At 49.7% G+C, this 27,403-nt stretch overlaps 2 protein-coding genes across 3 annotated transcripts in view; one reads left to right on the top strand and one right to left on the bottom strand.

Annotated features, from left to right (window-relative positions):
* Positions 1-27,403, bottom strand: part of LOC142579020 (uncharacterized) — a 445,280-nt gene that overhangs the window by 88,582 nt on the left and 329,295 nt on the right. The gene's annotated exons all lie outside the window — the stretch shown is intronic.
* LOC142577640 (uncharacterized) overlaps positions 17,809-27,403 on the top strand; it is a 78,605-nt gene continuing 69,010 nt past the window's right edge. The window contains exon 1 of the mRNA XM_075687117.1: positions 17,809-17,992. Coding sequence (XP_075543232.1) covers positions 17,809-17,992 — 184 coding nt within the window. The remainder of the gene's footprint in view (positions 17,993-27,403) is intronic.

Below are 27,403 nucleotides of genomic sequence, written 5' to 3'. Positions count from 1 at the left end.
ATTAGGCGCACGTTAAAGAACACCGAGGTGGCGGTGCAAATTATTGCGGAGTCCCACACTACGGCGTGCCTCATAAGCTGCAGGTCGTGGTTCTGGCGCGTAAAACGACAAAATTTTCTTGTTTTTAATATCAGTTCAATCTGTACAAACAGGTCAATCCGCCGGTCATTCACAGGGAGTAAGTGAAAGACAAGAAGACTGCAAAATAGATCGAAGACCGCACATACGCTTTATCGCAATGGTGAAGGCAGCAGGAGAAATGTGTCCACAGATGTGTTCCGTTGATCAGTGCCGTGCCAAGAGAACACGAGTTTATAGTTTCAAGTATAGCCAATGATTAGCCGGGTGCGCTTCGGAGTGCACGTTCACAAAGTCAAGCCGTATTTCTTGCAAGCCAGCTTGAACGGGCTTTCATGCCACGCACCGTGATTGCCTGTCGAGAGACGGTCGGCTTGCTTGTAGCATCCGCCTGTTCACCTTCAGCATTTTGTTTTCTGTTTGGACCGCTCTGGTTTAATTATGCTGCTGTGTTTTTGCCTCGGCGGACTGTATCTTACCAATCTCCTGAAATTGCCCCCCCTAGGAAGCTTATAAGCAAATTAATTAATTATATGTCATTAATATGCGTGACGCCAACAGGCTTACTTTTGTTGAGGTTTCTATTTTTTTTTTTTGGGGGGGGGGGGGGTCTGCCCTATGCGTGCCGATCGGCCGAGCGGCGAAGCCGTGCCGTGCTTTCAAGTAATTGCGCGTACGAGACTTTCTTTCTTTTTTTTTTTCTGGCCGGAGGAGGCTCTGCTTTCACTCGGGCTTTATTAAAGCCACGAGCGGCTGCGCAGGGATCAAAAGTAAGCGCGAACACGGTTTCCGCATCAAAACGCGTTGTCACGCCACCTACCGAATTTCACAGACGCGCACATTTCGCTTATTAACAACGTGCGCCAGACGCCGTTGCGTATGCGCCTTTTGATCATCGTGAGTACGCTAGGCATAATTTTGGCGCACATGGCTTTCACTGAACAGACCAAAAAAAAAAAAAAAAAACTCAAGGACGATTACGATACTCTCCAATATACGCGTTTTCATTTTGGGATATATTGGCTGGCGCCGACAATCTGACTCGTGCGGCACGCCGCAAACGGAGCGAAGTGTGGCGCTACCGCCTCGCTAATCGGCAGAACGCGAGAGGCAGCGCGTGGGTGGCGGGTGGGCGCGATTTGCAGCAGCCTCCGCCGCCGACAGACCTCCACTCATGCAGCGCTTTGTTCCCATACAGATGACGCTAGTCACCCCGCGTATGGACAAGTACGGCACCGAGAGCGGCGCTGCTGCGCCGGCGTTGAGAGCGCCGCATGCGAAGCAAAATTCTATTAGCGGGTGGTACCCCTCTCCCACCTCTCGTTCGCACCGCCTTGATTGCCTCCTGCACTGCGCGTGTTTGGGCACGTTTCGTGCCGCGCGCGGTGTGTGCGTACGTGTGTGCGCGTGGACATTTCAATCGATGGGCGATGTACAGTCTGTTACACATTTAGGGGAAAACTCGGAGCGCATTGCATCGCGATACGGCGAGCGCTTGAGTCAGCCGGCGGCACCAGCTCTTACTTACCTTCGAGGCGTATCAGTGGGCGTTGCACAACGCTTAGTAAAGAATACCGGCTCATTTCACGCAGTAACGATGAGATCGACGCCCTGCAACTGACAGTAGAAGGTTTCCCGACAATGCGGCCAGCGCGCGCCGCCGTATCAGACGACGCCGTTCAAGATCCCGCCCCTCGAGCGTCTGCGCCTCCTCGAGCTGCTGCCGCCGCACGACTCCATTGCTTGCCGCATCGCGATGCAATACGTTCCGAGTTTTCCCCTAAGTGTGAAACAGACTGTACACGCTTCTATTTGCCTTTAAGAAGATCGGTACACTTGACAATTATTTTTATGGCTGCAATGCGGCGAAAGCGCAGCGTCTGTTTGACCATGTAAGTGAGGTTGAGCAGGTAATTGGAAACGACATCGTATGTGCCGCCGGAAAAATTGTAAGCACATACGATGCGGCACATACGAGCTAAAATCATTTTTTTCAGTTTTTCACAATATGTTTGCTACAAATCCGTGTTGTCTCTGATGGCGACAACGGACTTCCATCGACACTGTGCGGAAATAAAATATATCGCTGCATAGCACAAGTACGACATCAACTTTAACTAGTACGTCCCCTACAATATGGAATAGAGGCAGCAATGTAGACAGCTTGGCCATTTTTTTAACAGTGCTCAAAAGACGGAAGCTGAAAGTCTTAGTAATCATTCCTGCTTCAGCAATGCCAGCGCGACCAAGACGCGGGCGTGTATCGTCCAGTAACTCGATCGATCGGTGCAGTGGTGAAGCGGGAATGAACGCCGGTCATGTTCAATGCATCGTGCACATATTCAATTTCTCGGCACGCGTGAACTTCGGCCACTGCTAGCGCATACAACAGAAGTGTTTTCCATTCTTTAAGAGGAGCGGCGGCGGAAACCTACACCCGTTGGAGATGAAATCGTTCCGCCAGGGGAGAAACGAGCGCTGACGTCTAGGACGAAACTTGGCGTGCGGTCGTCCATAGCCAGCGTTGCTGCAGAGGCCGTCTTGCGTGGCAGATATATACGCGTTTCTTATCGCGCTTTCGCCGTACCGCCCGTCTACCCTTTCCCCCTCGCGCTCCCTTCGCTATCGCCATCTTTCATCTCCCGCTGCGCTCGGCGTTCGCTTTCAACCTTCGCTGTGCCCGTTCGCTCGGTAACGAGGGACGCCGAGGGACGACGCCGACGCTAGCCGCAGGAACGGGCGCCTAAGAGCTGGGCTCTAAAAAACATAGAAATAGCACATATATTTTTAACTAATGCATAATGTCAGCGCTGTATGCGTCGTAAGAGCATGAGTTATAGCACACACCATCATCTCGGCAAAATGTTTCATGTTTGTGAATGAGTGAAAGCAGACACAAATGAAAAAATGTATACATAACCGCCCAAGCGCTCCGTACAAATGGTAACCAGCGAAGCTGAAACGTGCGGCTCTGGTGTCTATCACTGGGTTAATCCCGACGGTTCGTTAAGCGACGGATTGGTATAAGCTGCCGGATCCTCGGTACGCAGTTGCTGCTTGCGCTCGGCTGCACGAGCCTGTTATTATGTCCGGGTTGCAGCTTTGGCACGACGCGCAGACGAGCGCAGAAAAGACGAGCGCAGACATCGACGACACAGACGCTCTTTTTCCAGCCACTTTCGGTTTCAAGGAGCCTGCCAAGCGGAACTAATTGTTCGCGTAGCTCCCACATGAAATTCGCTATTCAAAATTTAATCGCTGGGATAGGTAATGTCGAGGACGGGCCCCAAGGTACTCATTTGCTGTAGCCACTTACTGTTGGTAATTTATTTATTTATTTATTTATTTATTCACGTTACCCCTAAAGGCCCTCCAGGAGAGGGCATTAATTAGAAAGTTAATTACCGTAACTTCGCTAATTACGCACGTAATTGCGGAAATTGCTCTGTATCTAGAGGCTGCCTATGCGTACACTCGAGTGGTAAACATAACGTTACCGTGATTTATACTTTTATAATTTTAAAAATTTGGTGCAGCTAAAAAAAAGAAACATCCTGTATAACAACAGCATCTGCCCTGATCGCGCGCGCGCGGATGTTGCGGGCATGATTATGCACCACTATCTTATATGAGGCTTGCCTTTCTAATCCCTCGCGAATGATGAACAGAAAAAGCTCATGCCATAGCACGATCGATAGCGCTAAGCAAACACACCACCACCAGGACGCTTGTCGCATCACGGAGAAACGACCACGCGCCGCGTCGAAAGCTACACAGGAAACACGCGGTAGGAGCGTGCTTAATATATGGGCATCCGCGCCAGGACACGGCCAAGGAAAAATCAACGGACAGCGACAAGGCAATGTGCCCGCAAGGAAAATCAAATTCTAAAGAACTGGTATTCACATGTTAAGCGAGGCCGACTCTGCATCGCGCTCTGGCCTCTTTCGTCCATTCCGTTACGTCATTGATAATGTCACATTTCGTGAACGTCGTCTGTAAGAAATAAAAACCACATATCGCTAGATTCAGTTTGTGGACCTATAGGAAATGCGCATGGTAGCTTATCGAGAGCCACTTCCCGTATTTCTTTTAGGAAGTTGTATACAGCCACTATAGTTCTGGCGCAAGACCTAAGGCTGGTTCTCTTTAAGTGCTTGTTACCAAAGTGCTAGAAGAGAGAGAAAGAGACAAGCTCTTACAACGACCGACATGTCTACACGTATACAGGGGACTTAATATCCCTTCGCTTGGTTTTTCCTTGAGGAACGCTCCATCCTCACGTTCTTGCGCGCAAAGGCCCCTCCCCCCCCCCCCCCCCCCTGCTCTCGCATCCTCTTTTCTATTATTCACAGTGAACGTGGGCAACCAGATTCACTTCCTTCCTACCTTCCTATATAAATAAATAAATAAATAAATAAATAAATAAATAAGACAACGCATAAATCTCGGCCGGCGTCTGTACTACTGTCTATGAAAGCAGCATAAGACGTTTCCTCGTTCCCCATCTTGTGCCTTTTCCACAACGTTTCGCTGCCGTACCAATCCTCTACATCAAGAATTGCCACGCGGTCAGACGTGCACTCCCCGCAAATCCCGCCCAATTCTCACGGGACCAACCTTTACGTCCCTGGAAGCTTTACGGCGCACCCACATTTGAACACCGGGCGCACATTTATTCCGAAAGCTCATATATATATACGCTCACTTTCGCAGTAAAAAGCGGTTGCGGACCGACGTTAACCCTAACCCTGATTTTTCTGAACACTACTAATAACGAAACTAAAATCAAACGGCCCTACTTTCGGAGGAAAAAGAACAAGAAAAAAAAAAAGAAAGAAGACCATCGATAAAAGCGGGCACAAGTCAGACACGACTCGACTTGCCTCTGAGACGGTGCATTGCGTCTCGCGTATACGTTCGGGCGAGGTTAAAACGGAAGCTCCGTAAGTGCTCCCACAGTTACAAAGGAACCAAAGGTCAGCTCTGCATAGCCGCCGCCGCGGAATCCTTATGCTCCAAAGGGAACCCATCTCGTGTAAAGGAAGCCAGCCCGCTGCACGCCTCGCCCGGGCCTGACCTTTTTCGGTCGCGGTATACGGCCAAACCGGCGCGCGACTCAATGCAGCGCTAATCAAACTACCAAGGAAATTCGGCGTTTGGAGAACGGTGCCTCGATGCACCTATACGCGCGCCGAAAGCCGCACTGTCCCCGAGGGGGAGGGGGGGGGGTTGGAAATCGCGTGCCTCACACAACGGACGGCCCGGCCCGCCCGCGCCCGTTAGTCCTTCGCGAATGACCAGACGACCGGCCGGTCCGAGTATACCGCGCAAGAGGACGGTGTCGTTTTTTGGTCAGCGTCCGTGGCGCCGAATGTGGGGCCCGTGGCGCCCAAACACAAAGCGCACGAATTTGATCCATAGTAGGTACTCTTCTATAGCAACGCTATCGGCGCTACTGGTGCAGTGAGACGTTGGTTGCTCGTTCGAGGAATTCCGCGAAAGGGCGAAGAGACACGCACATTTCTTTAGCATTGCGCATCCACTAGGACACCCCCTCCACACCACCCTACCTTTGAAAACAAAGAATAAAAATAAAGTAATTGAATGAATAGGAACGTCGCCACACTCGAAGTGACCTGAAAATGCATGCATGTAGAACAGTGCATCTAAATTCTCGCCAAATTTCGGTAAACTGTTTCGACAACGACACTACCTTACAACAATCCTACGAACGATAAACCGTGTACTCTATTATCCGATATGATCACAAGCATTTTCTAATGTAGTACCCCTGCATGCCACAGACCTGAGTAGCAGAACGTTGCTTAGTACACGTAGAAAACTGAACCTAATTTCTTTCTTTCATAAAATTTTGGCAGGAAAGCTTAGGACTGCTCCCCCCTCATTCTCAGGCACTCCACTACTCGAAGGACCCGTCATAATAGGGAACACTCATTGCAGCCTATTTTTTTGCTAAAACAAACTCATTTAAGCACAGTTCCCTCAAACAATAGCTGATTGTAACGCGATCCCTGAATCGGTTTTTCGCTCTCCTGACGTGGAACATGCCCTTCAAACTTTGTTTCTTCAGCACTAAGGAAACAATTTTCTTATGAGGAATTTCAATATTCACTGCTTTTCGTTTCTGCTCGGTCAACTCTTTTATTCTGTTGTATGTCACATGCGATGCATGTACGTGCTGTTATGATTTCTGTTCTCATGCCCCTCCTGCTCGGGCCAATCTGGCCTGCAGTATTGTGAAATAAATAAATAAATAAATAAATAAATAAATAAATAAATAAATAAATAGATTCACACCTGGGGGCGTGTTGGTTATTGCTCTGCGGTGCCTGCCCACTTATCCTCGCGGCCACATACGCACGAAAGCAATGCGGCATTATCCGCGTGGGCCGGTGCGCGGCTCGCACATTATTGTACAGTCGACCAAAAAAGTTTACGGACCACGGGGTCTCAGAAAATGCTAAATATACAAGCAGCCTTTAAAAGTAGCCAGTAAAACCGTACATCATATAATGTTGTTCGCATATACCATAAAGGCTGGAAATGGGAATACGAGGCTGCATTTGGAGGCTGCGGAGATATTCCGCTTTTTGTCAGGTCTCTTGGTCCGTAAACATTTTTGGTCGACTGTACATGCACATAGCTGCCGAAAACGGACAACTAGCGATAATAGAAAAAAGAAAATACGAAAGAGAAAAGAAATCGTAAGTACAGGTTTTAGAATAACATTTTCGAATTGACTCGAAAACAAATATGCGAGAAAAACAAATTTCGAATCAACTACCGAATACATCTTCACATGCAGAAAAACCGGCACAAAGATGTCGTCGTTCAGATAAAAAAAAGTTCACTTAAATTACTTGATACATGTAATGCCGATTACAACTGGACGTCCGGTAAACTGAGACGCTTGTATACAGGGTGTTGCTACTATCGCGCACCAAGATTTAAAGATATGCAAATGCCACGCAGATGGACAGAACCAAGGTATTGGTTGTTTGCCTACGCTTGGGGATACTCAGATTATTTTTTGCATTCCGCCTGATTGTATAATTAATCTTGAGTAATCAACTCCTCCAACATTATTATTAGATCACGAGTGTCAATGAGAAAATAGTACAGCAACAGTAAAAACTCCCGATATAGCTTTTTGTTGCTGAATACGTGGTACGTAAAAGTTTTTCCGGACGGAACCGTCAGTTTCATAGCATAATTAGACATTATATATATATATATATATATATATATATATATATATATATATATATATATATATATATATATATATATACATATATATATATATATATATACATATATATATATATATATATATATATATATATATATATATATATATATATATATATATACATATATATATATATATATATACATATATATATATATATATATATATATATATATATATATATATATATATATATATGTCTACGTGTGTGTGTATGTGTGCGCGCGCAACATATCTGCCTTCTCTCTCTCTCTCTCTCTCTCTTCTGCGATGGTAACATGCGGCGCCGGCGAACCCGACGGACATTGAAACGACTAGGGATTTGAGCCTTCGAGAGCCATCACCGTAAAAAGGACAAAAACGGAAGAAGCGCATACAGGTATTATATCCGTCCCAGAGCCACATCGACGTCAGGGGGATCGGTTACCTTCGCAAGCCTCTACCGCGGTTCGGAAGAAGCTCGCTCGAGAGATAAAGCTCGCTGTCCGGCTCATCGATTCAGAGCAGCGACTGCTTTGTATCACAACTTTCGCAACCACCTAAAAGAAGAGCGCAGATGCGAAATCGGAGCCCTCGCCGTGCCGATCGCTATACACCAAACCGACGCTATAGAAGCTTCGCAGACGCAACTGCCACTGCTGGCGCTGCTGCCACGCCGAGGCCGGACCGCTATCAATCCGCTGGTTGTCTCTACGAGAGGGCTAGAAAGAACGTTGCGCCGTCTGCGAACCCGTGCGTCTTACCGACAAAAAAAAAATAAGAAGAAGAAGAAAGAAAATTCGATTTCCATTATTTTCGGTCAGCGAGGCCTGGCCATCACAAGATCGGCAGTGTTAGAACGAATGCTTGAAGTCGAGCCAATCTAATCAATTTTAGGCCTGGCCATCACAAGATGTGCCGCGGTAGAACCAATGGATGAAGTAGAACCAAATTATAATCGAATCCAGTTTAATCAAACAAAGCATATATGCGAATAGCAGGCTTTCAAAAATGTTTCTTCCCAATCAGAGTGCGGCGGCTTCTTTCTCGAAACGGCGCCTTCGAACCATATAAACATCGAACTTATAAAGAAAGTAAAATAAATAAAGCTTAATAACCATCGCACTTTTTACTTTTTTTCTCTGCGCTGATATTGCACACGGCTTCTACTTCCAAGTATCACATTCAGTGCACGAGCAAAACACAAGCCCGAGGAGCGGTTATGCGTTAATTCGCTGCCACCTCGGAACGAGAACGCTGGTCTTCGGCAGAGCGTTCTCCCGTGACCGTACAGAACCTTTTCGCGGAGCAGTTCGTTCCGGAGAAACGAGATGGCGCCTTCCTCTGCAAAAAAATGTGGAACGCTGGAGGGAAGGCGTGTGCAGTGGTTGGCAGGAAAAACAGCGACTGTCGTATTAAGGAACGGAATGACTCTGTGGAGATACGTCGGAGATAGAAAATTGAAGACACGAAGCATGGAGGTGAAGAGAAAAGGAAGAACAAGATGACACGTCCTGAAGAGCACCACCGGACCCCGCTGGTCTTCGTCCGAGAATCCAGTGCGTAATCTACACTTGGATTTTCTTTTTGCCAAAAGGCACGCTGTCGCAATACAAAAGGAAGAAAAAAAAAAAGAAAAGACGTGACAGGCAGAGAACAGTGCACTCTGGGAAGTGTGGGTTCAGAGGCGGCGGACGAGCCAAGCGCTCGCCACGCGTACGGCATCTGACCCTCGCAATGACAGCATCTTCGAAATGTCCATTAAATTACAAGAGGACCGGACGGTTTCGAAGTTTTTTCAACATTGGCCACAAAGAAGAAAAACGGCGTAAACACAGCGATTCATTTTTCTCGAGCTAAGTGCTGTAAGACGCAACGGGGACGAAACGGACACTGGAAATGGAGCAGATCGACACGAGGTGACGCAGCGGAGCATTCCTCTGCGTTACTTCGTGTCTGCTCTATTTCCACTGTCTGTTTCGACCCTCTTACAGTATTCTGCGCGAGAAAAATGAAGACACACCGACTAGCTCGCTTCATAGCTATTCTAAACATAGCCAGAAGAATAAGACGAACCGAAGCGGCTCAGTTTTTAACGAGAACGTGAATCATAAATATAACGAAGCCAACAAATACAAAGGATCATTTACCCTTTTAGCTTTTCGCTTACACAGTAACGACATTTGCACTTTTAAGAGTGATGGTTTGTCTCATAGCTAACAGGATTGTCCTTAAAGATTTCTGCACATAACAGTGAGCTCAAAATCTATACCGACGATGAGCGATGCAGTGGTTGAAGAATGTCTACTGATTCTGATCACCTGGGTGGGCGTCGAAATATCTGGAAGCGATGGCTGGTAAAAAGTATTTCATGCGGTTTTCGCATCGCGTGCCGCGCGGCTATCGCCAAGCGTACCTGCCACGAAAAAGTCACAAAGAAAGATGACTTCATTCATCGCCGTCAACCATTCCCTTTTATCGTTATTTCTCATCATTAATAAAGAGAAGTGCAAATTATAGTGGAGGAAAGGGCAATTTCGCTCGACAATGACCTTTCGTTTCCACTTAGCTTGATGTTATCGGGCGGACAACACGGGCAAAATTATCCTCAAAATTGACAAGAAGCTCTGCGATCACCGCGGCAGTCTCTCAGGTCGGCCCCGTTTACTCCTCGAACGATGCACTGCTCGGTCAAAGGAGGCACGAGGCAGCCACAAGCCAAGTCAAGCCAATCCGGTCGGCCAACTAAAGGGGGAGAAGGGGGGCATGCTGCAGGGTGGCGGTGCGATGGGCTCCGCACTATTCGCCCGGAAGCGGATAATCCGCGTCTAATGACCACTTTTGCTCTTACCAAATCGCGCGCGATTACTCGGCGAGAAGGAAGGAGCCGATTATGCCCGCGGCCTCTCGTTAGCTAAGACGTTAGCCGGGACTTACGCTGTCGGCTTAGCCAATATATTAAGAAATGCTTCGCGAACGCGCACAGATCACACAGAAAAGATGAGAGGCCGAGAGAATTTGGCCGGCCGCGTGTAAAGTACGCGGCGAGCTTAATTTCATCTATCCGCGAGAGACCCCGAGGCACCGCGTGGTCTTTGAGTGTGTGCGTAGGACACCGCGACGGCAAAATAAAGCGCTCCTGAAAACAAAGTAAGGGACAGAGGAGAGCTACGAGGGCAAAATGCATCAAGACTGCAAACATCCGCCGTGCGTGTCTTTGACGTACAATCCAGAAGCTCGAGTTAAATATAGTTATCATGTTCAACGGGAAAGGGAGCGGGCGTGCTAAGCGTGCGCTAACTATATAGTGCGCTAACTAAGGCGAGGGTTAGGGCAAGAAGAGAACGAACAAGAAAAAATGAACCATACGAAGAAAAGCCATCGCGGCCGTCTACTGCTATTGTGTCAGTCGTACGAAGACGAAAGGCGCGCGCGCGCTCGCGCGCACGCACACACACACACACACACACACACACACACACACACACACACACACACACACACACACACACACACACACACACACACACACACACACACACACACACACAAACCATCTCATCACCGAAGTGCGGACCAGCGACTCGAAAAATAAGTCAAAGGCAACAACGGAACCGCAATATATCTTCAAGAGTGAGTGGTCGTCTCGGTTGCGACACGGTGTGGGGAGAGCGCAGAGAAACGACTTTCAGGGCAGTGTGTATACTCCGCCTCATCAAACTCCATGAGAGTGCAGCGATGATCGTACGGCTCATGTCAGCCAATCAGTGTATAAGGACAGTCGGCGGTGTGTTCACCGAGATGGGAAGACGGCTCGCCCATTGCGCGCTGCTGATCCTTTCGCGAAGCCTCCATTCAGTCGGGAGATCAGTGGCGGACAACGGCGGAGCCCTTCTTTTGGTTATCTTTTTATGACTGGCTGAAACTACGCGTAGCATTTGCTGTGCTGCACGGAGTCGGCAAGGTACCGGGGTCCTTTCATGAAACATGCAATTTGCGAAACAGAAGGCTCTCAGTGAAATCAAGCCTAATATAACAATAAACACAACATAAAATAAGTTTATATCTATAGGGAGTGAAGCCGCAGTGTTGAACAACCGCCATCCGCTGACAACAGTGCGCGTCTTGTTGCATCGCGGCTAGCCACCCTATCGCGGCATCAGATCCGACTCTCCGTCGCGTTTTTAACAAGAAAGAGACTTACGCGCGACCGCAGACAAAACTCGCCCCCTCGCGCGATCATACACGGTCCGTTATCGTCCTCTTTGGTCGGTCATGACAAATTCTAACCGCGAAGAGCGTGCTACTGTTGCGAGACGAGAGAAGAGAGGAAAAAAAAAAATCAGGAAGAACTTGGCCGCCTAAGTGCAGCGCTACACCACGAATGGGATGGTCCATCTACATCTCGCTTTCGTTTCTCTTGCTCCCCCATCGTGCTTTCTGCGAAAGCCCGCCGCATCCGCACTCCTCACCCTTCCCCCCACCCCTCTCTGTCAGCGCTCCAGCAAATTTCACCGCTCGGTCGCAAACTAGTATTCTATATAGGGCGGATAGAACCCGCCACCAGCAGACGCGGTGCCTTGTCAACTTCGGCGAGAGTGTGTTTTTGCGAAGCGAGAAGCCGCATGAGTACGTCCAGATAAACTACGTTTGAGACGATTTTGATGCGTGACCAGAGAACACGTGAATCGTAAGTGATCGTTTTTCGTTTTTCGGGCACTGAAGAGAACCGGGCAAACGCCGTCGCAAATGTGAACCCCCAATGACGCTATTTGTTTGCAGTGCCCTGCAAAGTGGGAGGACAGTAATTATTAAAGAAATTATTAATAATTCAACTATCAACAATTACTGTTCGAATATTAAAGCGTAATGTTCAAGCGAAGAATGACCGCAAAGCATTAGTTTGTGCGAGTTCAGTAGACACGAAGGAAAAAGAAAAATCGACAAGGCGGCCACAGGAACATACAAGCGGTGGACTACGCCGCACATAAACATCCAGACGATTTTTCTTTTTTTTTTCTCTCTTTTTAAAATTATTAAATCGGGACGCAGAAACGTGTAAAAAAATCAACGATATTAAGTGCGATTTCGCCACCTGCAGGCGCCACAGATCACTACCATACACGGTTAGGTTAAAACGTTTTCCGGTACGCATCTGACTATCCACAGCATCGGCGTGATTCCGGAGTGTTATCAGATGGTGCACGCAACATGTCCGCGTAGGGCGAGCAGGTCTGCATGCGAGACGACAACGGCAAGGCGATGGCGCGACGACGAAGGCTTGAAGACTGATTTATTCCACTACAGCGAAGAAACGTTACAACAAATCGAGTCACTTCGGTTATAACCAATGTTACTATAGCATTGGTAATATTTATTGAAGGGGCCCTAAGTGAGGCTATAGACAGGAAGCTACCTATCGCAAGGTGCCTTGTAAGAGGCAGGAAGGTTTCGTATTAAAATCAGGCGCATACTTTCATCAGGTACAGTACCGTCCACCATGCTACGAAAAGAAAAAGAAATCTTAACAGCTTAAATAAGGCAACTGCATCAGTGACATGTTTTTCTTTTTTTGCCGTTATCCCTTCACACGCGTATATTTTCCGGCTTTCAGGCCTAATAGGAGCGATATCTTTGCGCACGGGGCAGGCGGTTCCGGATGAGCGACGTACACTTTTCGACGATGCCAAGGCGAGACTACACAGCCTCCCTGATGGCGCTTGTGAATCCACAACCAATCTTCTTTCGTTGCTTCCCACTGCGCGACCCGGCCAAGGCGCTCACGTGCTGGCAGCGCTCTTTCCGCTTCTCCAGCTTCGACCCTGTCCTAATATAACCCGCCGTGGTTGCTCAGTGGCTATGGTGTTGGGGTCCTGAACACGAGGTCGCGGTATCGAATCCCGGCCACGGCGGCCGCATTTCGATGGGGGCGAAATGCGAAAACGCCCGTGTGCTTAGATTTAGGTGCACGTTAAAGAACCCCAGGTGGTCGAAATTTCCGGAGTCCTCCACTACGGCGTGCCTCATAATCAGAAAGTGGTTTTGGCACGTAAAACCCCATAATTTTTTTTTGTCCTAATATGTAGGGAAAGCGGCAAGGGGGCAACGACATACCGCGGGAAAGCAGTCGGAATTGCCCATTATTTAATCTTAAGAAAAGAAAAAAATGAAAGAAACGGAAAAACTCTTTTGACTGAGCACCCGACGTCTCTATATACTTTTGAAGATCCGTGCGGCATCTTGAAAACTGTACGTGCTCGCAGCCTTAGATGAGTGAACAAAAGACTGTCGGATGAACGAAAGAAGTGCAGCAATCGCGTCGACATCGTTGCCGTGCCGTTACAAACAATTTATCAGTCAGTTTCTTATTTACGTGTCTCGTCTTATTATTGTTGTCTCTGTTTAACGACTGTTTAACAACGGGAAGGCAGGCTACATTTGAGCCGGCTATATCTAAAATGCTACGAAATCGAAGCAACCCCATGCCCCCACACCGTGTGTGAACACAATCTGCATGTTCGCTACTTAACATTTGTTAAAAGTGTGTGTGTGTGTGTGTGTGTGTGTGTGTGTGTGTGTGTGTGTGTGTGTGTGTGTGTGTGTGTGTGTGTGTGTGTGGAGAGAGAGAGAGAGAGAAAGAGAGAGAGATAACGAAGGAACCAAACAAACTGGCAGCTGGCTTCTCTTAGGTCACGCTCTCACAATTTTTTTTATTCTTTCGCATACACTCTGCCTCCCTTCGGCTCCTGCTGTTGTCCTTTTCCGCCGCACTGGGGAGCACGATACCTTGTGTGCTCGGTTCACTCGTCGCATGCAGATCACGCACAACGGCGAACCGAGGGACCCAGGGAGTTCAGGGTAGCGGGGAATTGCTCCTTATTGCCGCCGTTAGCGTAACCCGAGCGCGCGCGTGCGCGGAAACGCCTAATCTGTGCGCCCGCGCGAAAAGGGACCACGGTGCGGCCCTCGAGACACTGCCTCGAAAGCCCTTCCACGCGCGCGCGGCCTAACGTCGCTCGCATCCCTGGTCGAGGCGGCGTACGCATGCAGGCGGCATTTTCGTCAAACGAGTTTTCACAGCACCGTCGTTTCTTCGGGCACTGTCGCGCGATGAGCCGAAACGGAGCCTCCCTTCGGGGTCCTCGCAGAAACAACGCGCGTCGCTCGGGAAGCGTGACGGTGGCCAGACGCGACTGCGTATAGCAAATACCAAGCGCGTATAGTTTAGTGGCCGATTACTTCTCATTAGAAGGGCACGCGGGCAGCTCCCCGGAGGTCGCCACGACCGCGCTTTTCGAAGCCAGTGTTCACAGTCATCGCTTTTTTTTGCAGATGCAGCGAAGCGGCATTGTGGCGAAGCGCGGCTTGCAGGCGCTCAACGGTGCGCGATTGCGACGGTGCGTCTCTGGCGTGCAAAGTGACATGCGTAAACAAGGACGAATGAGAGGGCGAGAGAGAGCGTTAAAAAAAAAAAAGAAAAACAGAGCGAATACTGGCGTCGCGATGACGCAAGTGCAGAAGTGCACACTAAAGAGCGACACTGAATACATAACGGCTGGTAAACTGTTGGTTTCTAAACGTTACTGTAATTTTAATATGGCGGGAAAATGTTTTTTTTTATTACCGGAGAAAAGGAAGGTCAAACATACCCTTTCTGAATTTCACGCCCAAGCCCGAGCTTCAGTAACGTCAGTGTGATTTCACGAATTTCCAAGTATACTATCTCGTATTTGAATTATTGTGGCGCCGGAATAAGTACGCTTGAAAGTTTCTACACAGATTCCTTGACTCGTTTAAAATGAAATGCGGTCCTGCTTAGCCGAGAGGGAAAAAAAAAGAACAAAGAAAACAAGTGTACCAACCCCATGTATTGTACTGGGGAAAGAAAGAGCGAGGTCTAGCATATTCTGAAGTAAGAGAGCGCGCGGCTATAATCGAACCAACCTTGAGACAAGACATTCAAAGGGCGCAAGTATGGAAGTGGAATTTTCGCCTTTCCTCTCTTAATGTTAGTTATATTAGTTTATCTTTCAACACGAACTTTTGCAGATAAGAGAGCGCGTGCGCAGACCTCCGAGAAAACTGCCGAACTGTCCGATCGGCATTCCTCAAACTGCCTTTTCGCGCAGGTTTCTCTCAGTGGAATGGACGACAGAACTTTCCCGTTTTCTTTTTTTGATGCAGTCAAACGCTTCGAAAAAGAACGCATTCCCCTTTAAATTCTTCGCTTCTCTTAATTCCAATCTCCCCCGCTGCCGCCATCGGTGCCTCGGCGAACAGGGTATACCGCGCTGCAGAACGAAAGTGCGTCGTCTAGCGCAAAAAGCATGGCCGGCTTTGTGTGTGACGCTGGGAGAGTCACTGCCGCCATAAATCGAGCCCCTTCGCGAGAGGACAAAGTGCATCCCCCTCCCCGCCCCCCAATCCACCCTCCCTGCGCCTTTTTTCGCAAGCCCTTCCGCGCTATATGGGCCATACCATCCATCCTTCCAGATGAGGCCGAGACATATAGCCAGAAGGAACCCCCCCCCCCCTCTTCCCCCCACTTTCCTCCCAAGAACAAAAAGCGCCCCAAAGGCAAGAAGGCGCGCCATACAAGACGGGATAGCCATGCCAAGTCAAGCCAAGCCGAGCGGCCCGCGTAAGTCACCGGCAAAGTATATGGCGCCCAAATTGCGCGCCCATGAGGCAGCACTACATACACACTGCTGTAGAGCAACGACCTCCTCGCGCCACCGTACGAGGACGACCCGCTTTCGCTCTCTCCTCCCGCTTGTGTGCCGGGCCGCGGCGTTGTTGCGAGCGCGGAGCACTCCACTGGAAACACCAATAAAGTCCCGTGTGTGTGTGTGTGTCTATATATATATATATATATATATATATAGACACGTGCTGCGTCGCCGCCTCCTTGCGCTGACCTATTCGCTCTCCAGCATCGAGCACAGTACTCGGTGAACGGAACACGGCCCATTGAAGGGCCGGACCCAATACCATCAGCTGGCGGCACAATGAAAGCAACCAAAAGAAGAAGAAAAAGAAATTAAAGAAACATAGTAAGCTATGTCAGATGACAGTAGACCGGCTGAATAGCAACGCGAACTCACATTTGTCAGCCGCTCGGTATTAAACCGCGTGCTGACGACATGCCCGGCAATCAGACATCACTCGCATGTCTGTCGAATGAACGTCGCCACACATTTCTGAGTGTTTTGGTCGTGGTCTCTCTCTGTCTCTATTTCTCTCTCCGGTTTATTTGGTTTTTGAAAATGCGACCGTCACCTGCGTTGTTGGCCCAGATGAGAAGGCAGCGGTGCATGTCGGGCCATTGGTGACGAAGCGCACGAAAAGGGGAATGCCGCGGTCAAGCTAGCCGATTTTCAAGCCCAGTTTACCAGCAGAGCTTTAGGATTCAAGGCGAGTTCGGCACCATAGCACCCTACTCATGTCTATCTCGAGATTCTGCGCAAAAAGAAAGCAAGAGACGCAAGGGACGATGCCATCAGGACAAAGCTTGCGTTTGTTGCGTCCGTTGTTTAGGGCCAAATCTCAGGACCGAACGAGTACTAAATAGGCCACTGTCAGGAGTGACAAGCGTTAACGAAGAAAGAGGACGAGGAAGAAGGAGTGGAGCGGGCGCGTGGAGCCGCCATCTTGGAGAAGGGGCGCGCGCAGGAAAGGACGTGGTGACCGGGCGCAGCGTTCCAAGAGAAGACGGCCGGAGATCGCCTGTCTGGGTCCTGCCCCAGATCTTAGGCGACACATCGACGTCCCGCCCGAGTACCAGGCTCGGCGAGCAGATGTCCGACGTCCCTGGAACGACCGCTGGCCCGGACCTACCTGCTAGGACACGTCAGCGTTGCTGCCGCTGACCGTGGACGCGCGGAGGCTGGCTACAGCCAGTCACTGTCCCGTCCGGAGAACTACGCTGGGCCGGCGAGCACCGGGAGCGCCAGCCGGCACGAGCCGCGCTCTGCCGGAGCGCGACAGACCCGCAGCGACCGTGCCGTCGTCAGGTCGGCTGGGGCATCGGTGACGCCGGACACTAACAACGACTGACGACGACCAGACCGCATCGACAGACCACAGACCGGGGGACGCCGATACTCGCGTCGAACAGTACCGGTACTGTAAGCGCTCCTACTACAGCGAATAGACAATCGCCGCACAGACGTTTGTAAACGCGGTAGTGTGAGCGGAAAGCTTAGTAAGGGAGGACGCATGCCGTGTGCAATGTGTTGAATCTTACCGTGTGTTCCTGTTGCTAAAATAGCCTATTGAATGAATGTTACGTGTGTATTGCATCTTGCGTTCGTGTGTTCCTTCCGCCCGCTCAAGCAAGCGTACCAGGCGTTAACGTATGCGTGACAACATTGGCGAGCCTGCCAGGATCCCTTTAACTTTGTCACGTGCCTCGGTGTGTCTTGAGCAGCGGAATGGACCTTGAACGTTTGATGACGGCAGGGAGTGCCGCGGGCATGTCGGCTGAGGCCATAATAGCACTGTATCACGAGGAACAGAAGCGATTAAGAGAAGAACGCGCAGAGGCGCGAGAGGCTGCGAAGGAAGATGAGGAGAGAGCCAAGGCCGCTGAGGAGAGAGCCAAGGCCGCTGAGGAGAGAGCCAAGGCCGCTGAGGAGAGAGCGAAAGATGCGGACGAGCGTGCGTATAGGAATTTGATTTTGGAAAAAGAGCTTACAGAAAAGAAATTGCAGCTGCGCATGAGTAATAGTGGAGAAGAGGTGGGAAATAGCTCATACGTGCTACCTCAGAGAATGGCGACAGTGTGTCCCCAAAAGCTTATCGCCCCCTTTGACGAAAGGCGAGATGATCTAGATGCCTATATACAACGTTTCGAGCGAATAGCAACTGGACAAGGCTGGCAGAGGAGTGACTGGGCGACGGGGTTGAGTATGTGTCTCGTGGGGGAAGCGTTGGCCGTGTACAGTCGGATGGCAGCGACTGACGCACTAGATTATGACAAGGTGAAGAAGGCTCTCCTACAACGCTTCAGACTAACGGCCGAAGGTTTCAGGGATAAATTCCGAAACTCCAAGCCACAAGAAAATGAAACGGGTCAGCAATTCGCCGCACGAATCTCCAACTACTTTGATCGTTGGTTGGAGATGGCTAACATAGAGAAGACGTTTGAAGACTTGAGGGACAAGATGATTGCAGAACAGTTCCTAGGATCATGTCATCAGGGCGTGGCAATATTCCTGAAAGAACGCAACTTGAGGACGGTGGCGGAACTATCTGAACACGCCGACCGCTATTTAGAAGCCCAAGGCCAAAAGAATTTGGGAAAGGGGAAGGAAGATAAAAAGACGCCAGATGAGAGAGAACAGACTCGAAGTACAATCAAATGTTTTATGTGTGACAGGATAGGGCATCGGGCTGTGAATTGTCCCTTGGGTCGGACTCGCAGTTCGACGTTGAAGTGCGAGGGATGCGGACGGCATGGACATACAATACAAACCTGCCGAGGTAATTCAGAAAATAAGACTGCCTGTGTTGTTGCGAGCAAAAGTCACATCGAAGGTGACAGGACACAAATGGAGCCGGAGTACAGCGACAAGGCAGGCGCTGTCGTGACAGTTCCGAGGTCAGAAGACCCGGAAACCTCGATGCCAGTAGTAGTGGGAGTGCTGCAAGGACGAAAAGTGTCAGTACTCAGAGACACCGGGTCCAACATTGTTATGGTAAGGCGATCCATGGTGTCGGACAGAGATATCACCGGTACAGAAGCACCAGTTAGATTGGCGGATGGTACAGTAAGGCGAATGCCTATGGCTCGTGTGTTGCTTTTGACGCCTTATTATTGCGGTTGGATAGAAGCCCGGTGCGTCAAAGAACCGCTTTACGACGTCATTCTTGGGAATGTGCCAGGAGTTAGAAGAGTGGATGATCCAGATCCCCTCTGGAGTTTTCCCAGTATCCAGATTACAAGTAGGACGGAGCATGAATCCACCAAAGCCGGGGGCAGAGATAACGAAAGAAGCTCGGATCCATATACCGGAGAAGCTAACATTTTGTCAGTAGAGAAAAGCACAAGGAACCAGGATAGGAAAGATGTCGGTATAAAGAAGACTTCAGGCACCGGCATCGATATAACCGCGACAGAAATGAAGAAAAGGCAAGAAGCAGACAGTACGCTTCGACATTATTTTGAAATTTTAGGGAAATGGATTCAGAATAAGAAGAGCCGGGTCGTACATAAGTTTGAGAAGGTTGGAGAATTACTGTATCGAATAGCCAGAACCCACGAGGGAAGAGAAACACGACAGCTAGTAGTGCCAGCGAGTTTACGAAGAGCAGTCCTCGAGTTAGCGCATGACACTATAATGGCTGGCCATCAAGGAGTAAGAAAGACGACCAGCCGAGTATCAGAACAATTCTTTTGGCCGTGCATGCAAAGTGACACGAAACGGTTTGTGAGATCTTGCGAGATATGTCAGAGAAACACACCAAAAAGGTTGATATCAAAGGTACCTCTAGGGACTACGCCTATTATTGAGCAACCATTTCAAAAGGACGCCGGAATGGTCATGACAGAGTTGGTTGCTGAAAGCCCCTACCAAGCAGACATCCCAGCAACAGAAATTACGCCTCAGAAAGCGAAGATAACAAGCATGATGTCTAAACAGAGCGTATTTGAGAAAAGACGGACTCAAGAATTGAAGAGCAATGGACGCATCATCGCTGTGTCCGACCACTTTGACAAGCCCCGGGCATGCAGGGCTGGGTCCCGCCCAAACTCCTGGTTTCATCTAAATCATTCTACTCGAGGCAATGTCGCGATGAGACGCCAGCGTCGAGAGTCAGGACTAGTGCACAGCTTCCTGTCTGGCTCTATCGATGTCAAACAACAACCGGTAGGCAGGAGTACGCGGATTTAGTGAGTAAACGTGACACGAAGGACATCACTGACTTTTCGGAATATGTTCGTTTACGTGTGTACTGTGTGAATATGTTCGTATACTCGGGAACACCTTGCGGCGCATGCATATAGTGTTTAGAGCTTCTGAGAAGTCTTCCTAAAAACACTCGTGGAAGAGAATGCATTGTGAATGGTGCTGTCATTGACACTGACGTATCGTTAAGATTTGACAGAAATGTACGTGATGTGCGCGTGGGTGTAGGGGAGTGCGGTGAAGTGTAGTGATGTGTGAATGAAGAAACGACGAAGCGAAGTTACATGTGGTGTAGTACAGTGAAGCGCGGTGAAATGCAGTGATGGGTGAAGAAGTGGCGCAGTGAAGTTATATGTGGTGTGGTGAAGTGGAAGTGCAGTGTCTTAAACCCAAGTGGTGACGAGCAGTGAAGGAAGTTTTCGCGGAGCGAAAACTCGGAAAACAAGGGGGCCATTGTCAGGAGTGACAAGCGTTAACGAAGAAAGAGGACGAGGAAGAAGGAGTGGAGCGGGCGCGTGGAGCCGCCATCTTGGAGAAGGGGCGCGCGCAGGAAAGGACGTGGTGACCGGGCGCAGCGTTCCAAGAGAAGACGGCCGGAGATCGCCTGTCTGGGTCCTGCCCCAGATCTTAGGCGACACATCGACGTCCCGCCCGAGTACCAGGCTCGGCGAGCAGATGTCCGACGTCCCTGGAACGACCGCTGGCCCGGACCTACCTGCTAGGACACGTCAGCGTTGCTGCCGCTGACCGTGGACGCGCGGAGGCTGGCTACAGCCAGTCACTGTCCCGTCCGGAGAACTACGCTGGGCCGGCGAGCACCGGGAGCGCCAGCCGGCACGAGCCGCGCTCTGCCGGAGCGCGACAGACCCGCAGCGACCGTGCCGTCGTCAGGTCGGCTGGGGCATCGGTGACGCCGGACACTAACAACGACTGACGACGACCAGACCGCATCGACAGACCACAGACCGGGGGACGCCGATACTCGCGTCGAACAGTACCGGTACTGTAAGCGCTCCTACTACAGCGAATAGACAATCGCCGCACAGACGTTTGTAAACGCGGTAGTGTAAGCGGAAAGCTTAGTAAGGGAGGACGCATGCCGTGTGCAATGTGTTGAATCTTACCGTGTGTTCCTGTTGCTAAAATAGCCTATTGAATGAATGTTACGTGTGTATTGCATCTTGCGTTCGTGTGTTCCTTCCGCCCGCTCAAGCAAGCGTACCAGGCGTTAACGTATGCGTGACAGCCACCAAGAAGTTATCATGCTATGGACGATTTCGCCGTCTACAATCACATACCCCGGCATGCTAACAGTCAAAGTGACATGGTCAGAGTGGGATTGCAAGTTTTACACTCCAAGTTAATTGCTCGCCTGAATCAGATTGCAAGCATTACATTCACCAAAAAGAGAAAAACAAAACAAAAATGAAACGCAAACAAAATTGAGAGAGAGAGAGAGAGAGAGAGAGAGAGAGAGAGAGAGAGAGAGAGAGAGAGAGAGAGAGTGGACGCTTTCCGAGACAGAAATATGTTCCAGGCGCGTGAAGGAGCCTCTGAAAGGTCTCGAGTTAAATGTGCAACAACATCGCGATAAATATAGTACAATGCGCATAGGGTTATTCACGGAGAAAGAAGAAAGCCTGCTTCCAATATATAGACGTCAAACTAACAGTTAACGCTGGCTTGGTGCTCTTTTATCCATACCTGGCCCTTGCGCCACTAAACACCCCACATTCATTCATTCATTCATTCATTCATTCATTCATTCATTCATTCATTCATTCATTCATTCATTCATTCATTCATAACAGTTTTGCCAAAAGCATAACGCCTAGTAACAGAAGACGTCGCTGAAAAGAAAGGAAAAAGAAAATGAGAAAAACAAGATCGAATGCGCAGTATGGCGTATCAGCATAAAACTTCAACATGGGGATAAGTTGTTCAATGCAGTCTCAAAGTATCCGCGTAATCTGGCCTTGGTATGAAGAAAGAAAGAAAGAAAGAAAGAAAGAAAGAAAGAAAGAAAGAAAAAAAGAAAGTAAGAAAGGAAGAAAGACCAAATCGTTTGCTTACATTCGTTCAGTGTGGAAAAAACGTCAAGCCAACATTTTCTGTGACACCGTGTGTCGGATCGAGTGCGACTCTTCGCTCGGAGACAGTGGGCACGCAGCGATACGCGCCGTCTAGCGGCGGCCACTGCGCTGCGTCAAAGCGTGCCTCCTCCAAGCACGCCGCCGCGAATGTAAAACGACAGCGCGTGCAGTGCGCGCCAGCGCGAGAGCTGAGAAAGGCCCCGCTGAATATCTTTTCGAGCGCTTACGAAGTGTACGAGGTAATTTTAATTTCGTGACAGCACGAAGGACTCGCGAATTCGTGCGGCTTCGCTCCGCGGCAAACTTCCCGCATTCAACGCGGTACATGCAGGCAGGACAAGACGGTGATAGCGGCGGCGGCTGTGGCTGCAGCCGACTGCGCGCGTGAAGCCGGCAAAAGTGGCCGGCCACTTCCTGAGGCGTCCTCGCACAGGCGCGGAGGGAAGTTGGAAGTGATGACAAAGAATAACAAAGGTATCGAAAAAAAAATTAACAACGAGAATTAGCATACGCACGCTACAAGTCGAGAAAGCGAAGCGAAGAACAGAAACATCGTCCTGAAGTAGTTCACTATACTGCGCAGAATGCGCAGATACACGACACCGAAAATCCGCGCGAGAGCGGAGGCCAACTGCAGTGCTGCTTATGCACTGTGCGACACTAAACCTCCAGTGCGTCAAAACAGTCCTGCGGGAACCCTTACGGGTTTCCTTCGTATAGTTTGGTGCAACACTTGCGTATAGGATAATTTTTACTTCCATATACGGCTAGTGGGTAGAAAAAGCCCACACAGAAAGAGAAGAAAGAGAGAGAGAATCGAAAAAGGAAGACGGTATCCGCTTCCTTTCGTGGCTGTAAAAGTGCACGGTGCAACGTTACGGCGCTGACATGATTTCGTTTCGGTAGGTTAGGTTAGGTTACGTTAGGAACCACACTGCATACCGAGCGGAGTAACCCCGGTGAACGCAAATGCAACAGAAGCAGCTCGTCCCATTTCGCGCTCCTGTCTTTCGTGCCGTTACCAGAGTGCTGCGGTATACGCGTGCGTTAACAATAGCACACAACTCACTATATGGTGCTAGTATACGCGACGAGCTCGGCTTCGCATAACCGCACTCGTGGCGGTATCTAATCCCGCTTGCAGTCAGCTCACAAAGCGAAGGTCATTAACGAAGCCGGGTTTATTAATGCCCAGCAGGCCCACGAAAGTTCGCCCGCGCTTCCACACTTCATGCTCACCCGCCCGTTAAATTTCGCTAGCAGCCCCCATCGTGCAGTCGGTCCACGCGTACGCGGAGTCAAAGAGGAACGGGACCGACGATTTGTCCGTGGGTATAAGTGCGGCGAAATAAATAAAAAAAGAAAGCGGAGCTTGCTCCGCACAGCGGAACAGTCGGATAGACTCGTCCGAGGACAATTACGTCGCGCGGCCATATAAGCGGCACGCCGAATAGTGGCTCCCGGTCGCCGCGGGCTCCGTATTCCGCGAAACCTAATGAAGCCCTCCCATATAGCTCGGGCCCCCGACAGTCGGCGGCCGGGGCATAGGGGCGGCTTTGCCTAGCGCATCTCGCACCTCCGCATGACGTTTGGCGGCGAAAGCAGGCGTACAGGACGCATCGCTTGCCGGAGCCCAGGCCAGCTCGATCGAAAGTGCGTTCCTTTCTCAGCAGCAGGAGCAGCGGCGCGGGTCTCTAGGCGCCAGGCGCAAAACCCTTTCCGTACCCGTCGTGGCCGCGCACCATTTCATAGGCTCGCTCCCCATTTTTCTTCATCCTCTCCCCCGCTGTCTGTCTCGACCCATACCGTACCAGCGCTAGACTGGCCGCCGCTACTGCTGCTATGTAAAAGCGAGTGGAGCCGCTGCTGGGCCCTCATTCTTTGCGGAGACGGAAACAGCGTATTGAGAGCGGGCCGCTATGGAGCCTGCGTCATTTCTTGATGGAATAGAACCATCAGTTTGCAGCGCTCAAGACAGAAGAGAGGAGAGAGAGCCGCAGTATGGAGCAACACACAGCATTCAAGTAGCGGGTTATGCAACAGGAAAAAAGCGACGTGCGCCAGTTTTCTCAAGACGATGGCGAGGGGGAGCGGAAATATAAACTGAAACGAATAAGTTAGGAGAGTTTTTGCACCGTAAAAGGAATGTGGAGCATCACCGACGCTTTGTTCCACTTATAAGTAGGATGCATGAGAAGCGTTTCTTTGTGGAATGGGAATCAATAACACACATGCAAGTGGGCCTGCGCGTCGCTGAAGACTCGCACGGATCGACAACGGGCGTCATGAGCCCCCCAAGTCCCCCCCCCCCCCCCCCCCCCCCTGAGTAAAGCCCAAGACGCAAAAAAGGTCGCGCACAGTAACTGAAATGACAGAATGGGTGCTCAGCGCTATAAGGAATGGATTATCTATACGTGATGAGGGCGCAACGGCCTTCGGAGGAGAAAAAAAAAAAAAAAAAGGCACGATTGGAGAGTAGCTTCCGGCCACTGCAGGGCCGGTGGGGCGCGTACTGAGTGGCAGAGGGGCCGTATAAACGTGGTGAACGTTTTATTGCGCTTTCCGAGAGCGAGACGCAAATAGTCGCGAGGTGCTTTGTGACCATACGGTTGCTCTACCGTTATCACCGGTTCGTATCCAAAACACTACGGCTGTCTTTCATGCCCGTTATATAGTTCAAGGACAATTATGCTCCTCGAAAAAAAAAAGAACATCAGCAACGCTTCTGAAGAAGGTCATTCGAACAAGGGAGCTTTACAATTGTGGACACAAGCGCCTTGGGGACCCCGGAAAATAGCGGGCTAACAGTGCGCATGCGCAGAATCCGGGGTAGTATTTGGGTGTTATTATTTTTTTTTTTGTTCCAGTCTACCCAAGACCCAGAAACTGACAAAAAGCGTGGTGCCTCAGGACAGCTCTGTATAGGTTACCCGAGAAACTTAACGTAAGCAAACATTGTGGCAGCCATCGAAGCGACGGCTCCTGTGTAGCAACAAATCTGACCCGATTTCTGGGTATACGTCGTTAGGTTATCAAAAAATAGCTGACGATTCAGGCTGTCGTATTCACGTATCGCCTTTAAATGACAAAGTTTGAGCGATAACTCACCGGCATTGTTGAGCTCGGTTGTCGAAAGAGAGTTCGTAGGCTTGGAGGAACATTTCGGCTGGAGTATATCCTATAACATCGTTTGTCTGACTGATGACGGCTAATGCAAGCCGAAGCGCCCATGTCAAAAAAGGCTTGCTATGTATGCGGGGGATCGACCATAAAGAGCGGCGTTAGGGTACGCCACAAACGCGGTCGAGTAAGCTGCGTGGTGGACCCTGGTTTTAAAGAATCTCGTGGACAGAACCCAAATACTCGCGCCTTCATTCACCAGCTCATCCATATACAAGTTGCTTTCGACTGCCAGTTTATACGACCGTATCCATAGGCTCCCTATAGTGCGCCGAGCGATCCGGTGTCTGGCCGCATCCTGACATACCAAGATGGATGCGTTCTATAAGGGATGACGAGTGATGCAGCTGCGCGTTATTAAATGAAGTTGACATAAACGAGTAATGCAGTTTTAGGACATATTTTTTCTTGAAATTATACGTTTATCCTTTCTTATCTGTTCTCTATTTTCTTTTTTTTTTTTTAGTTTAAGTCCTCAAAATCGGCATTTCGTACTTTTGTCTTCACAGAACTTCCGTTTTCATCACGGCGGCGCACGAAACGAACAACCAAACACTACGGCTTCATCCTTCGCACCAAAAGCGGCCAAGCCAACGCAGCTCAGGGACCCAAAATTTTCGGTTCCCAATTTTAAAACTGCCTAGTTTTTGTGTATTTCTTGCGTACTTTTTCCTGCTTAATGTGGCATCCTGCTGTGCGCGCTCATGTTTCTGTTCAGTGTCTCCCGATGTGCAAACCAAGTGAATGTCAACCGATTCGCCCGACTCTCCACCTGGCGTCAGGTCTCGCCTAACCGATCCCGTGTTCTTTAACGTTCCTCATCAGAACGCACTCCCTCGAAGGCAGAACGCATACACTCGATGTCGAAGTAGCCACTGCCTTTTGAATCGGACCACCGCGGCACTCTGTGACCTAGCCGAAAAAGCAACGACAACTCGCGAAAAAGAGGCTGATAAGTTAGGAAGAGACTCCGCGCAGTCGCTTGCACTTATGTATTGGTGTGTCCTCCACCAGAGCCGGAGGCAAGCCTACGAATATGCTACCAAAGGGTGACGTATCCTACACACATTAAAAAAAGAAGGACAGCAATCAGGTAACAAAGGCAGAAAGGAAAAGCGACAGAAAATACAGTTAAACTATCGCATAAGTAAAGCACATCCTACCGTATGTGAAGACAAACAGTACGACACCTGCAAAACACGAGTGAAGGGAGGTTCGCTGCTCTATACACGGGTGAAGGGAATTAGGGACTGGGCAATAGGAATCATGATACTGCGCGACATACACAGGTCAAGGCTCCGTGTGGAACACGCATAGACAGGGGGAAGTGCTTGAACATATCGCCAATTTGTAAGAGGGGAGGCCACTGACATTTAGAGTGAACCACGAATGTCGCACATAAAGGCTTCTATTGCCGTGTACTAACGTAGCCATTAAGAAGCCACCTGTTTCGCGTGAAGGACCACGTGGAACAAAAAATTACACAGATCCTACGCACTGTGGGAATCAATGTAAGCGAAGCTTTCTGCGCTGTTCACTTTGATTGGCAACATTTGACCGTGGTTTCGACGGCATATGAAAGTCGTGAGGTGTTGTTGAATGAAACCTTGCGTGCCCAACTTCCCGTCTGCGTACGCAGTACAAAGGACACACCGCGAGACGCGATAGCTCGAGGCGCTGTGGTGCATCATTGTTCGAAGCCCTCCGAGAAGGTTAACACTGTCATTGACCCACACGGCGCAACGCATCGTGGCTGAAGTGTTGGTTTAATTGCGTATTTTCGTCCTGACGTTGCGGTGCTTTAATCAACACCTCATAGACAATGCGTCAGTTGTCCGCACGGACAGATTTGCGCTGTGTTTATTATTATTATTATTATTATTATT

This window comes from Dermacentor variabilis, chromosome 4 (assembly GCF_050947875.1).
Source record: "Dermacentor variabilis isolate Ectoservices chromosome 4, ASM5094787v1, whole genome shotgun sequence".
Classification (NCBI taxonomy): domain Eukaryota; kingdom Metazoa; phylum Arthropoda; class Arachnida; order Ixodida; family Ixodidae; genus Dermacentor; species Dermacentor variabilis.
This window is presented reverse-complemented; position numbering and strand designations above follow the sequence as displayed.